We start from the raw sequence: 14881 nt of genomic DNA, 5'->3' as shown, positions 1-14881 counted from the left end.
GCCATTCTTAGCTCCGGGCCGATCTGGTCTGCAGGCCAAGTTTCCTGAGCCTGTTTAAGAGGCTTCTGAGTTGGAGGTTCCCCTTCCAGCCCTCTCTGGCTTTTGGTCACTCATGTGGCACCAAGCAAGAAACACAAGGGAAAATTACAGAATTTTGCAAAAGAGACTCCCAGATGTGGGGGGATAGGTGCAGAAAAGGAAACATTTCCAGCTGCGTGCCTGGCAGCAGAACCAACCCTCTTAGAGGAACTTGGCTGTGTCTCTATCATCTGCATAGAACCACCCTCCTGAGGCTCTGACTCAGCAACTGGAGACCCAGGGGACACCCAGAGGTGGTAAGGGGTGCCCTCTCAGGAGAAGGTGGCAAAAACCACCACTCCTTTCCCTGGCCTTCACTGGGCCTGGTATGTGTGGTTTTCTGCTTGTCTTAAGTAGTCTCGAGCCACTTCCCTGAAAGATACGCACTTTCCAGAAGACGGACGCCCAAGTGTCACCACCTTGAAAATGAGTTATGTTAAAGTGATTCCTGAGGCAGAGACAGATTCAGAATATGGTGCCACAGCTGGCTTTAAAACATAATAGTGAGTGTAACTTTTCATTAGAAAAGTAGAACATACTTTAAAACCTAAAAAATACCACCCCCAAAAAAGGTGAAAGAATAAAAACACACATTATGCAAAACACAACCGGGTTAGTAACCTGGTCTTGTTCCTTAGTATCTGTTCTTTTCTATGCATGCTTTTCTTTATAAAAAATGTAAAATTTTATACCTTGCTTTTTCCATCAACATTAATTTATAAGTTTGTTTTCATACTATTGAATATGCCTAAGTATAATTTAAGATGTTTAAGATCTTAGACATTAAAATCTTAAGATGTGAACTACGTAATATCCTGCTGTTAACTATTCCTCCAGGGTTCCACGTTTAGGTCGGGCATAATCTTTTGCTTCTGTAAGTACAGACTGTGGTCTCCAGATGCATTAACCTTTCCTTAGTGGACAGCACGTCTCCAGAGTCAATTGCCAGCAGCAGAATTGCTAAATCAAACCGCAGAAATGTTTTTAAGGCTCCTGACATTTTGCTAAACTGGATGGATGGATATATGGATGCACGGATGGATGGATGAAGGAAGGAAAGAGCTCCTACCGGCTATCTCCACGTCATTCATCCCATGCTATGTACTGAACACCTACCATGTGCCTGGAACTGAGCACTCAGGACACACGAGGAGTCCCTGGATGGTACAAACAGTTAAAGTGCTCTGGTGCTAATCGAAAGGCTGGAGGTTTAAGTCCACCCAGAGGGACTTGAAAAAAAGCCAGGGGATCTACTTCCAAAAAATCAGCCACTGAAAACTCTATGGAGCACAGTTCTACTCCGACACACATGGAGTCGCCATGAGTTGGAATCAACTCGATGGCAAGTGGTTTTGGTTTTTTATACTCCGGAGCAAACCTGTCCCAAAGCCATTCCCGCTGTGGGGCTCTAACTCTGGGGCTTGCCTTCTATCCTGTTCTCTTTTTAAATCTTGGCAAATTTGATAGACAAAATGTGGCATCTTCTTTCATTTTGCATTTGATTAATTACTAGTGAGGCACAACGTTTTCTCTTATGTTTGAAACTCTTTCTGAATTATGTTTTCGCCCCATTTCCTGACTGCTGTCATAGAGCACGTACAAACTGACAGGAGAACTCTTTTCTACAATAAAGGTACTATCCCCTTTGGAGAGAGAAAAATAAAAGCAGTGCCAACACTGTGGTAAGCATTGCAGCAGGAGGGACATGAATTTCCTCGATCATCAAAGAAGTGGTTTCATTACCAGCAAACAGAGGCATAAACCCAACTGTTAGCCAACACAGCATCATAAAGACCATCGTGTTGCTGAAATTAGAGCATTCCGACTCAGCCACAGACTATCGCCAACCCAAATGTGCCTGTCCTGGCCTGGCCACATCCTCCTCCCGAGCCTAATCATGCTGTTAAACTGCTCAAGTTCTGGGCTCTTCGGGCTCCTAGACCTTTCATGTGAACAAGAGCTTAGAGTCAAAATGAAAGTATCACTCGATGGGCCATCTCATCATTCCTCTGCTCTTCCCCCAGGATGCTTTGCAGAATGTACAATCAAGATCTTCCCGCAACGCCAGAGAGAGTCTGTTCTTAGCCAGCGGGAGGCCCAATGGCTGAGAGGACCTGAGCCCCTGCAAAAGTCATACTGCACTGTCTTGTGCTTTTACACGTCACAATGCCAATGGCTACCTTGGCTCGCCTGCTGGCCTCTCCCTTCAGACTTCCCCCTTGGGGTACCAGCTGGGTAGAAGGAGGAACAACTGTGTTTGAGGCCAAAGAACCCATGCAGTAAATCAACTGTTGGTGCTACACTCACCTACACAGCCAGAGAACGCAAGCGGCATTTCCTAAAAGGCCCAGATGAAACTAAAGAAAGGTCATAAGACTTGGACGATGTTGCTGTGAGCTGCTATTAAGTCAGCCCCCGACTCATGGCAACCCCATGCACAATGGAACAAAACGCTGCCTGGTCCCGTGCCCACATTCGGCTGCAGATCAGACCATTGGGAGCCACTGGGTTGTTACTGGCTGATTTTCAAAAGTAGATCTCCAGGCCTTTCTTCCTAGACTGTCTTAGTCTGGAAACTCCACTGAAACCTGTTCAGCATCACAACAACACACAAGTCCCCACTCACAGTCAGGCAGTGGCTGCGCATGAAGTGTACTGGCCGGGAACTGAACCAGGTCTCCTACATGGAAGGCAAGAATTCTGCCACCGAACCAGACCTGGACACAAAGTATAAAAACGTTCAGACCCTGTGGCCAAGAACAGTGCTGCTGAGGCTAGCCTAACAAATGATTTAGGAGTACATGAAAACGTTCATTTCAGAAAGGACTATAACCAAAACAAAAAAACTTGCTAACAACCTAAAAATACTCAACAATCAAAATCTCCATTGATCTGACTGAATATCAACCAATCTATACACATAATTATACAGAAACATGGAAATATTTGACAGTATAAACTTTGGAAGGAGCCCTAGTGGTGCAATGGTTAAGTGCTTAGCTGCTAACCGAAAGGCTGGCAGCTCGAACCCACCCAGCAGCTCCTCAGGAGAAAAGACCTGGCAGTCTGCTCCCGTGAAGATTACAGCCTAGAAAACCCTATGGGGCAGTTCTACTCTGTCACGTGGGGTCGCTATGAGTCAGAATTGACTCGATGGCACCTAACAACAACAAATAAACTTTGGAGTCCAACGTATCCCAGGTTTGTCACTTGCCCTGACAAATCTCCACCCTCTATGGAATCCAGTTCTTTATTCTGTAACATGAGGGTGTGACCCACTAACCTCACGGGGCTGCTGTACATTAAGACAGAGGATACGAAGTGTGTGCCACATCTGGCATATCACAGCTGATGTTGCTAAGCCAGGCATCCATGTCACTGAAGACTAGAATAAAAACCAAAACCAAAAACAGGCAAAGCCTCACAAGGATTTTTTCTCTCTTTGAAATTTTCATGTTTTGGGGTCCCCTGCCCCAAGACAGGAAGGAAAAAAAAAACAGATGAATATTAAAACCACATGAAAAGCTTAGAGCTAGAGGCATACTGGGCACCTAATAATACCATGGGATTTCAGTCACAGAGAAAGATACATTTTGGTGCGTTCATTTTATATTTTAATGGGCTGGGTTTTGAAATCAGCCATGATTAGGATGGTGGTGTGCACTATAAAGCGTAAGTGATAACGTAACCAGCTTATCCAGCCATAAGACTAAGAATTACAGTGGCTTCAGTGACTCGAAACAGCCCTACCAAGTCAGCAACAACCCCACCAAGTCAGCAACAACCCCACCAAGTCAGCAACAACCCCACCAAGTCAGCAACAACCCCACCAAGTCAGCAACAACCCCACCAAGTCAGCAACAACCCTACCAAGTCAGCAACAACCCTACAGTTGGTGCAGCTCCTCTCCCCAGGTCTTGGGGAGGTAAAGTAACTCACCCAACAGAAGCCACCTGGCTAAAAAAGGAGAACTCAGGTTGTCTTGACTCCCAGATCCAAGCTCTTAACTCCGCTTTTCTGCTTTATGCCTTCAAGTGCCTCAAGCCCCTCCCACAGGTAGAAATCTAGAGCAACACAAGTGTTATAGCAGCAAGTGCAGGCAAATTACCACTTGCTCACACCCCTTTGAAATGAACAGAAACTGCCCGCCGCCTCTCCTCTCTAGGGTAACCCTGCCTTTCTCCTGAGTTTCCTACGGTAGTGGCAAGTCAAAGATGCAAGAGGAACCCAGGCAACAAAATGAAAGGTGTATATAAAAAGCAAGATTTCAAGGCACACACCTTGACGTTAACTTTATAATTGCTGTTACTGTTGTTGCGTGCCCTAGAGTCAATTCCAACTCACATCGACCCTACAGGGTAAAGTAAAACTGCCCCACAGGGTCTCCTAGGCTGCAACCTTTACAAGAGCAGATTGCCCTCCCACAGAATGGCTGGTGGGTTGGAACCTCCGACCTTTCAGTTAGCAGCTGAGCACTTAACCACTGCACCACCAGGGCTCTTAACTTTGTATTGGTTACCTTCAAATACACTCTCATCCCCTCTTCTTAAAAAAAAAAAAATTTTTTTTTTTTTTTCTTCTTCTTAGGTCTCGGAATAACAAACTAATACTTCTTCCTCCTAAATCAAGACACCTGAAAAATGATGATCCCCTAACTGAATCTAAAACTTGCACTTTTGGTTTTTTTCCACCTAATACTGTAGAGAGAAAACAGTTGATGTCTAACATTCTTTATTGAAAGCTGAAGTAGAACTCACTTCTCAGGCGACTCTGAGTGGCCCGTGCACTTCCTTCCCGGCATGTTTCCGTACACATCGTCCTCGTTTTCATCCACATCTTCGTCATCGATGCTTTTCACATCAAGCTTCTGGTACCCAAACTCCCCATTCAAAGACAGAGAGTCAATTTTCCATGAGCTGCTGCTCTGGCTTCCGTTGGAGTTTGGCCCAAAGGAGCTTTCGAAGGCCGTCACGATGTTGGCTGAGGAGCGGTCGGAGTTGTCCTCCGAGCTCTCCCCCGCCGCAGGGATCTTTGGGAACACGTCAGCAGAGTTCTGCTCATCTTCCTCGTCATCAAATGAGATAATGTTGGTCACCTTCTTTTTCTTCTTCCGTTCTTTTTTACATTTGGCATCTAGGAAAAGAAAACACACGGAACAATAAAAAGCAATTTTAATAAAGGGATGAGCACACCATATTGCCTCCAGATTGTGGAAAATCTCCTACTATTCTATTGAGAAGTAAGCTGTAAGATAAATTCAGTTCTTTTTTTTTTAAATCCTTGGAAAAAATCAGTCTATAGAAGACTGAGCAAAATGGATGTGGGCCTCTGCTTCTGATTTTTACAAAATATGCCATAAAGCATACCTTGAAATTATTCCTTTTAAAGTTGTGGCTAATTGCCTCCATGAACAATTGCCTCTTTTGCCCTGAGACCAGAAGTGGATGGTGCCTAGCTACCGTTAACGAGCATTTTCATAAAGGATTTGACAGAGGAATCCTGATCAAAAGGGGGAAAATGCAGAACAAAATTTCAAATGCGTATAGACTCCAGACTTCCTGGAGCCATGGAGGCTGGATGAACCCCTGAAACGATCGCCCTGAGATATCTTTAAACCTTAAACTAAAAATATCCCCTGAAGTCTTCTTATAACCAAACTATAGCTTAACTAAAAAAAAAAAGTCTACCTTGAACATTATGCTCTTTTAAGAAATATCTATATGGGAACTGAGAACAGCAACTCGAAAGACAGGAAGCTTAGGAGGCAGTGAGTTTATGTTACTAGAGCAGGAACAACTCAGAAAAGGAGGGTGAGAATGGCTGCACAATTCGAAGAATGTAATCAATGTCACTGAATTGTACATGTAGAAACTATGGAATTGGTCTATGTTTTGCTGTGTATATCCTCAACAACAAAATTAATTTTAAAAAATGATCCCTTTTAATTAGTTAGTTTGATTCAAAGGATGCTACCATTACTGAAATGATTTTCATTTTTCCACTTTGGAAAATTCTCCCGTGACTAGTACACGAGACCAAGAAAACCAGTTTGAAGGCTGTGGTCAATTGTCTGTTGTTGTTAACTGCCATCAAGTCAGACCCCAACTCATGACAACCCCATGCACAGTGGAATCAGACCATTGTGATCCATAGAGATCTCATTTCTTCCTAATCTGTCTAAGTCTGGAAGCTCCACTGAAACCTGTTCAGCATCACAGCAACATACAAGCCTCCACTGATAGGTGAATGGTGGCTGTGTTTGAGGTACACTGGCTAGGAATTGAACCCAGGTCTCCCACATGGAAGGCAAGAATTCTACCACTAAACCACCACAGCCCTCAGTCAATTGCTTCATGGCCATAAATTCCTCCCATCCCAGTAGGATGCCCCTTTGCAATGTGACTTTGCTGCCTCTCCCTTGTAGAGGTAGAGTCTATTTCCCTTCCCTCTTGAATCTGGGCTGGCCTCATTCCCTGCTCTAACCAGTAGAAGGTGGCAGAAGTAACAGCGTGTGAGTTCTAGAGCCCAGGCCTTAGGAGATTCTGCAGCTTCTCCCTTTGCCCTCTTAGAAAGCTGCCCTGAGACCACCACGTAGGGAAGCTGGTCTAGCTTAATGGAGGACAAGAGGTCATGAGTAGGATAACTGAGACACGCAGCCAATCTACCCATTAAAAAAACCCACTACCATCAAGTTGGTTCTGACTCACAGCAACCCTACAGGATAGAACAGAACTGCCCCATAGAATTTCCAAGGAGTGCCTGGTGGATATGAACTGCTGACCTTTTGGTTGGCAGCCAAACTCTTAACCACTAAGGCCCCAGGGTTTCCAACCCAGCCAACAGCCAACACCAATTCCAGACACGGGTGAGGCCATTTGGGATCTCCCAGCTCAGCTGCCAGTTGAATGCAGCCAGATGAATGAGCTCAAGTGAAGCCAGCAGAAGAAATACCCCACCAGCCCACAGAATTATAAAATATAATAAGTCGTCGTTGTTTTAAGCCACTACATCCTTTGTAGCACCACAAAGGCTAACTGAAGCAGAAATCAAGATTTAGTGACCAGTGCTGAGATGAGCCAGCTTACTGACTCATCTTAGTCATCACACTCAGGTGTGAGACACTATAAGCTGATTCCAAAAACTCCAATTGATCCTGATCAAGGTTTGACAAGGTGGTGCTCCACTAGGTACCACAGCTCTGAGATAATTTCAAAAGCAGACTTCTAAACATGGACGGGAACCACGCTACTTTGAGGATACAAATTTCTGTGTCTCTGTTACACAAAGCTCTCAACAATCATGTTCCTATGCCATTTATTCGGGCTGCCTGTTCTAGAACACAGGTAAGGTACAAAGGGCCAGTATGTACCCAGAGCCCCCATCAGGTCCACAGAATTCTGAGTGCTCACCATCGTTAATAATGCCAAAGGGATGGCCATGATGACCGTCTTGTCTAAGGGATCTGGGGATACTAGGACTAAGTTCTTAAATCCAAAATTTTCAATCTTGCTGCAGCAACATTCTGGAGGTTCCAGAAGGTTCCAGAAGTATTGTAACTTTCTCACAAAATTAATCTTAACTGAACCAATTTTCTTTTGCTTCCCCACAGCCTAGAGTTAATACTGGCCAACTCCCTCACCTTCCCTCAGGCCTCAACGTAGACCCCACACCCAACAGAAGCAAGCCCAATAGTATACATTCTTAGCAGCATCCTATGCTTGGCTTTCATTCCATTTATCATGAGGGTAACTGTTTACACAATTTGTCTACCCCCACCCATCCCAAAGGAGACTACAGGCTAAAAGTTAGCCATTTCTCTTATTTTGTGCCTAGCACAAAAAAAACAACAAATGAATGAATGAGCGGATGAGTGAAGGAATAAATAAATGAATGCAGGTCCAAGCTCTGATGGTTTTATGTGACTATCACACCTTCATTTTCAGTTTGCTCTCATTTAAACAACAACAACAAAAAAAAAGTTGCTGTGGACTTGACCCTGACTCATGGCGACCCTGCATATGTCAGAGTAGAACCATGTTCCACAGGGTTTTCAGTGGCTGCAGGAACTAGATCTCCAGGCCTTTCTTCCAAACCACCTCTGGGTGGATTCAAACTCCTTTAGCTATTTGTTTTTCTACTCTATTACCTTTTCCACATCTAGATAAGGCTCTCAGGTCCCTTTTGGAGTGAATAAGGCTAAGTAAAAATAAATACAACAGTAACTGAAAATGTAAGTGCATCATATTTCACCCCAGCAGCACATATGGAAGTGGACAGTGACCTTAAGTAAGATGACAAGGTGTGCCCACCACAGCACGGTCTGCTGTCCTTTCATCAAGCCCTCTCTGCTCTCCCCCTCCAACCCATTCCTGCTCACCGACACTGACGTTCCTGGACAGGACAGGCAGGGGGTCAGTCTCCTGGTCTGATTTGATGAGGATGGAGACAGCAGAGGATGCTGTGATCTCCCTGAGAAGGCTGCTCACTCCTTGCGTGGATTCCTTCAGCAAGGAGGTCACATTCTGCGTTGATTCCTTTAAGAGGTCTGAGACGGTAGGAGCAAACTTACTCTGCCCGTTTAAATCCTTGTTGTCGATGTTAATTGCAAAGAGTATGGAGTTCAGACCTGCCAAAAAGAAGGAAACATCTGGAGTGCTTACTGCTGAGCCATCACACCTCCAGCACAATATACAAGCGACAGACGCTGAGCTTAAACATCTATGAAAAACCCTCGACAACCCTAAAAAATAAAAACATACCTACTGGACTGGTTGAGACTAGAAGACTCCCTGAGACTATTGCCCTGAGATACTCTTTAAATCTTGAACAGAAACTAACCCCTGAGGTTACCTTGTAGCTAAATTACAAATTGGTTTAAAAAAAAAAAAAAAAGAGTATCACCCGTAAGTACTGTGATCCTTTAAAAAATCACCTGTATGAGACCAACTGTCAACAATTACTTTAAAACCAAGATGAGATGGTAAGGGGGCAGGGAAACTAGATTAATGGAAATATAACAACCAGAATGGAAATAATAAGAATGTTCAAACATTGTGAAGAATGTAACCAATGTCACTGAACAACTTGTATAGAAATTGTTGACTGGGAACCTAAACTGCTGTGTAAGCCTTCACTGAAAACACATTATTTAAAAAAAAAAAAAAAAAAGCTTCAACAAAACCGCAAAACTGGGGTCAATACACACAGCTATCACACGGTCAAATCTATCCAAATGGAGGTGCCTCTCCTTACCTATGGGAGGAGTCAATTAACAGGAGGTCATAGCTTACCTCCGCGGGGTCAGATTGCCTGGGGTTGACTCCCAACACCACTACTTACTAACTACAAGACCTTGATCTAGAGACTTACAACTTCTCTGAGCTTTAGTTTCCTCATTTGGAAAACGGGGACAACAGCATCTTCCTCACAGGGTTGTAAGTATTAAAGACAATCACCTACCAAAAAACATTCAGCTCAATAAGCAATCAAAACATGTGTCGTCGTCATCATCATCATCCTCATCCCCTTAGGTAAAAACTTGCACTGCCATCCAATGGCTTACTGAGGAAATCATGGTCAAACCCTGACTTTTTCTCATCAACAGACAAGATTAACATGACTGGTGGGCCTTCGTCTAAACTTTCAGGAAAAAAGGGGGAGAAAGCCAATAAAAGGATTTGGGAGAAAGAGGCGAGTTGCTCACTTTTGTCCAGTTATTCCCATTTCTCACACTTTGGGTGAGAGTGAAATGATAAACAATTTAAGAACCCACCACATCAACCAGGGCTTTCACACTTACAAATCACATACACGTTTCTTTGTCACATATGATACTCTCGTAAGCCCTATAAAGGTGACTGCTGAGACATCAGGATTTGCACCTAACAGAAGAGGACAGGAAAGCTGAGATAGCTTAGGTACCTACCCAAGGTCACCCAGCCAGTGAAGAGTAAAACAAGGAGTCAAGGGCAGGTCTGCTGCCTCCAATTCCCTGCCAGGTTATCGAACACCAGATAAAGGGAGTCAAAGAAAGCTCAAAGCCATAAAGGAAGGACAATGATGAGTGACTCGTAAGTCAGTCAGAGACAGGCAAAATGAAAACACTCTTTGGAGCTATAATTCACAGCCTGCCTCCTCTGCTCACTGTGCGCTTCCCAGGACCCGTCACTCCTGGCTTTGGCCAGGCTTACCAGCTGCCATGGTAGGGAGCATGCTAGACCTCTCTTCATCCATCACAAAAGACCAGTCTTCGTAAAAAGTGCTGCAAATTGAAAGAGAGGGAGGGAAAGTTCTGAATAATGGTTCTCTGAGTCCATCAGCCAGACAATTCAGTTACATGGCTCCATGGAAAATCCATGCCTGGTCATCTCACAGCGGATTTGGTATATCTGAGGTCTCTGCTGTTGAAACTTCTGGTTATAAACAAAGGATTGAAAGCATCTAACCTACGACTTCCTCTTTGGTCCCCTGAGACCCCAAACTTTAGAGTACTGAAATAGGTACAATACATAAATGCAGTAGTTATGAAGTGACAAAGTAGAAGGGACAAACAGAGGGACGAGTTACACTCAAGCAATGTCTCCAGGAGACAGACCAGGAAATCCAAGCTGGACAACAGGGATCTCTTGCTTTGGTTAAAACAAGAACAAACAATTTCAGAAATAAATTATAGCACTCCATGGCTCAATCCACCTATTAAAACCTGCTTGGGCTGGAGACCAGGAAGCCCAAGCTATCCCTGGGAAGGGCTAAGTGGCCCCACAAATCTAATCAGCAGGAGGAGGTGTTCAAAGAAGCCTGTAGGGTCTGCCCTAGGTCATCTGGCCAGTCAGTGGCACAACCAGGATGCAAAAGCAGGTCTTCAGAGTCCAGTTCCCCAGCTCTTTATTATGACTCAATGCCAGGCAGTAACACCAAATAGTTTCCACTCCATGATTTTCCTGCCAGGTCATGGAATTTTAAATTCACGGAGTCAAAGCTCAATTTCACTAAAGGAAAGTCAGTGAGGAGGGAGCTGTAGTCCAGTGAGAGGCTGGAAAAATCATCTGCTAGAGTGAATACAAGATCATAGGAGGAGAGAAGAAACACAAAATTTTCAATAAATTTACCCAGGAAAATGCCAGTGGAAGCACAAACCGCATGTTCAAGATGGCATTTCAACCATAAACCTGATTCTTTCAAAATCTGAGCCGGTTTTACATGGAGTCATAACAAATAAATTTGGCTACCCCACATCAATTAAGGAAGTAGTAGTTCAGGTGAATTCACCTTGATTCTAAGGGTCTGATTCACTTCAGCTGCCCCACTGGTACATCCAGCTGTGAGGATGAGTGTGCAACTCTGAGCTACTTGCAAATGCTCTGCTGGAAAAACCTTCACAAAAACTCATTTCAAGGAACAGGAGTTATGTTCTTCACTAAAGCTGGGCAGCGCTCAGGAGAGACAGACATTCTCGGCCTCCCAACTCAGACCCGACGCGGCACACAGGTTCAGTCAGTGTGGACCACCCTGGCTCCACATCCGTTCCATTCTGGGCTTGCAGGAGTACAGAACAGCTAGACAAGGCATCCCAGTCAACAAGACATAAATCTTCAAGGGAGAACTTTGGGGTGTTTTTAAGAGCCCTGGTGCACAGTCCCAGAACATGTGACTAATTACTGCGAGAGACATGACTACAGGCAGCAGAAGAAGAAACAAGAGGAGACTGGTGCCAGGGAGTGAAAGATACGAAATCACTGGACGCACTGAGGTACCAGTTAAATGCCAGCGTACTGAATTAAATGAACTTTCACTGTTGAGGACCACAGCAAGGTGAGCACCATCTCCAGGAGACACAAAACAACATGTCTAGTCCACCATTCTCAGAGGAAAAAGTGCCAGAGCCAATGAGAGAGAGAGATCATAAACATCAGGAGTACAGGAAAAGTGGCAGGAAAGAAACAGACTGGCATGGCAGCAGAGTTAATTTTGTATATGTTATGAGTGATTTAAGTTATCCGCCCCCCACCCCAGTAAGTTCAACAGCATTTTCATGTGTTTCACGTGAATGTGGGTGACTATAGGATCACTGTCTCATATTCAGTGAACTCCTCCTTTCACTGTGGATAATTATACCTCCCTACCCTGCTGAACAAGGAGCCCTGGTGGCACAGTAGCTAAGCTCTTGACTACTAACTGAAAGGCCTGTGATCCAAACTCAACGGCTGCTCCGTGGGAGAAAGATGTGGCAGTCTGCTTCCATAAAGCTTACAGGGTTGCTATTAGTTAGAACCCACTCAACGGCCATGAGTACCCCACTGAACTTGCGTGTGGTCACATGGTTTGCATCGGCCAACGAAATGTGAGTAAAGTGAAGCATCACCGCAACCAGCATCTTTAAGAGCCAGTGCTTAGCTCAACACTACCTCCAGCTCCTACCTTGGCAAACATGAACGGATATGTAGGGATGGAGCTTCCATCAGCCTGGGTCCCAGAAATGAGAACGCCCCTGCTCACCCATGACAGGCATGTATCACGAGGCAGAAATAAACTTGTCTCAAACCACTGAGGCTTTGGTGGTGTCTGTTAATGCAGCATAACCTGGACTATGTTGTTGTTAGTTGCCATCCATTCCAACTCATGGCAACCCAAGTGTGCAGAGGAGAACTGCTCATAAGGTCTTCAGAAGCAGATCGCCAGGCCTGCCTTCCAAGGTGCCTCTGGGTGAGCTCAATCCACCAACCTTTCGGCTAATAGTCAGGTACTTAACCATCTGTGCCACCCAGGGATCCTTAGCTTGGCCTACACTAATTGACACAGTGAACAGTATGCTTATGATCAAGAAAGCATAATAAATAGTAAAATAAATAAATAACAACAAATGACTTCTTTCCTCAGCTTAAATCTTTTTTTTAAGTCAATTTGGGATTGATTAACCTCAGAAATTTTCATTTTACTTGGGTCCAAAATCAATGCCCATGGAAACAGTAGTCAAGAAATCAAACAACGTATTGCATTGGGCAAATCTGTTGCAGAAGACCTCTGTAAAGTGTTAAAAAGAGAAGATGTCACTTTAAGAACTAAGGTGTGCCCGACCCAAGCCACGGTATTTTCAATCACCTCATTATGCATGTGAAAGCAGCACAATCAAAAAGAAGACAGAAGAAGAATTGATGCATTTGAACTGCATGTTGGCTAAGACCACTGAATATACCATTGACTGCCAGAAGCACCAAACAAGTCTGTCTTGGAAGAAGTACAGCCAGAGTGTTCCTTGGAAGTAAAGATGGACAGACTTCATCTCACGTACTTTGGACATGTTATGAGAAGGGACCAGTCCCTGGAGAAGGACATCACGCTTGGTAGAGGGTCAGCGAAAAAGAGGAAGACCCTCAAGGAGATGGACTAACCCAGTGGCTACAACAATGGACTCAAGCGCAGCAACAATTCATTGTTGTACACAGAGTCGTTATGAGTTGGAGCCAACTCAACGGCACCTAACAACAACAACCACCTCAGAAAACAGAAGCAACTATAAAGAACGCAGCACACAAGAAAAAACAGAACACGAAACTGGCACTAAGCCCCCAACATCTAAAGAGGAAGAAACTCTGAATCTGAAAGAAGCTCAAATTAAACTTCCAGAGAACTGAAGAGCAGGTTGTGTCCTGAAACAATAGCTCTTTCCCCGCCTCCAGCCGTAATAATAACAAACATTTATTGAGTGCCGGCTGTATGCAGATGCCATGCTGAGCCCTTTGCAAGCATTCTCACATTTATTCTCTTACCAACCATCCCCACAACACAGCTGAACAAAAGGAGGTTGTCAGGGGGAACTTGCTCACCCCAGGTGGAGGGGCTGGGATGCAGAGCCAGGCAGGCTGAGCCAGAGTCTAGATCTGAACCACCTGCTGCACCTCCTCCTCCCAGGGCCCCAGCCCAGCCCAGCCCCAGTACCTGAGCCTGCCGCGGTCGGCCAGGAGCATGTGCAGGTAGCGCTCCAGTGAGTGCTCATTGAGGGCGCAGCGCAGCCAGGCACGGCCGCGGCCCACATCCGAGGCGATGTGGCGCAGGGCGTAGAAGCGCTGCAGCTCATGCTTGCTCAGGACCTCCTTCACATAGTACCAGAACACAGGCTCTGAGAAAAGACAGGGACAGGTGTGTGTCACTCAGGCCTGGGACGCACAGCAGCTTTAGAGTTGCATTCCCTAGGTGTGTTGGAGGGTTTAAAGAGTTGCCTGCTTAGCACAGAAAAGGCACAAGATACAGGATATTCAAAATAAAAATGACCCCAAAACCTGTTATCCAGAGGTGACCTCTGTTAACATTTAAGGATTTCCTTCTAGTCTTTTTCACTGAAAAAAAAAATTTTTTTTTATAAAATTGACATCTGTGTAAGCTGAATAATGGCCCCAAGAAATGTCCACACCCTAATCCCTGGCACGAGTGAAGGTCACTGCGCATGGCAAAAGAAAACTTTGCAGGTGTGATGAAGGACCTTGAAAAGGGGAGATTATCCTGGATTATCCCTGTGTACCCAACATCATCACAAGTGTTTTTATAAGAGAAAGGCAGAGGGAAATTTGACAGAGAAGAAGAGAAGGCTATGTGGCCAGAGAAGCATAGATCAGAGTGACGTGGCCACAGCCAAGGAATGCCAGCAGCCACCAGAAACTGGGAAAGGCAGGAAATGGATTCTGCCCTGGAGCTTCCAAAAGGAAGCAGCTCTTCCAAGTGAAACTCACTTGGGGCTTTTGGCCTCCACACAGTAAAAAAAGAAATCTGTATTATTTTAAGTCATCGATTTTGTAGTAATTCGGTATAG

The 14881-nt window shown here is 44.8% G+C and overlaps 1 protein-coding gene across 17 annotated transcripts in view; it reads right to left on the bottom strand.

Annotated features, from left to right (window-relative positions):
• SNX29 (sorting nexin 29) overlaps positions 1-14881 on the bottom strand; it is a 662332-nt gene that overhangs the window by 509129 nt on the left and 138322 nt on the right. For 14 of the 17 annotated variants that reach the window (XR_002787578.2, XR_010323633.1, XR_010323635.1 and 11 more), the window contains exons 5-8: positions 14014-14194; positions 10269-10339; positions 8456-8704; positions 4836-5211 (exon numbers count right to left, since the gene is read on the bottom strand). Coding sequence is in view for 12 of the 17 variants with exons in the window: in XM_064295605.1 (XP_064151675.1) it covers positions 4836-5211; positions 8456-8704; positions 10269-10339; positions 14014-14194 (877 nt within the window). In the remaining 5 variants the exon portion in view is untranslated. The remainder of the gene's footprint in view (positions 1-4835; positions 5212-8455; positions 8705-10268; positions 10340-14013; positions 14195-14881) is intronic. The other 3 variants (XM_023557345.2, XM_023557344.2, XM_023557342.2) reach the window with 2 other exon arrangements.

This window comes from Loxodonta africana, chromosome 12, assembly GCF_030014295.1.
Source record: "Loxodonta africana isolate mLoxAfr1 chromosome 12, mLoxAfr1.hap2, whole genome shotgun sequence".
Taxonomy (NCBI): domain Eukaryota; kingdom Metazoa; phylum Chordata; class Mammalia; order Proboscidea; family Elephantidae; genus Loxodonta; species Loxodonta africana.
This window is presented reverse-complemented; position numbering and strand designations above follow the sequence as displayed.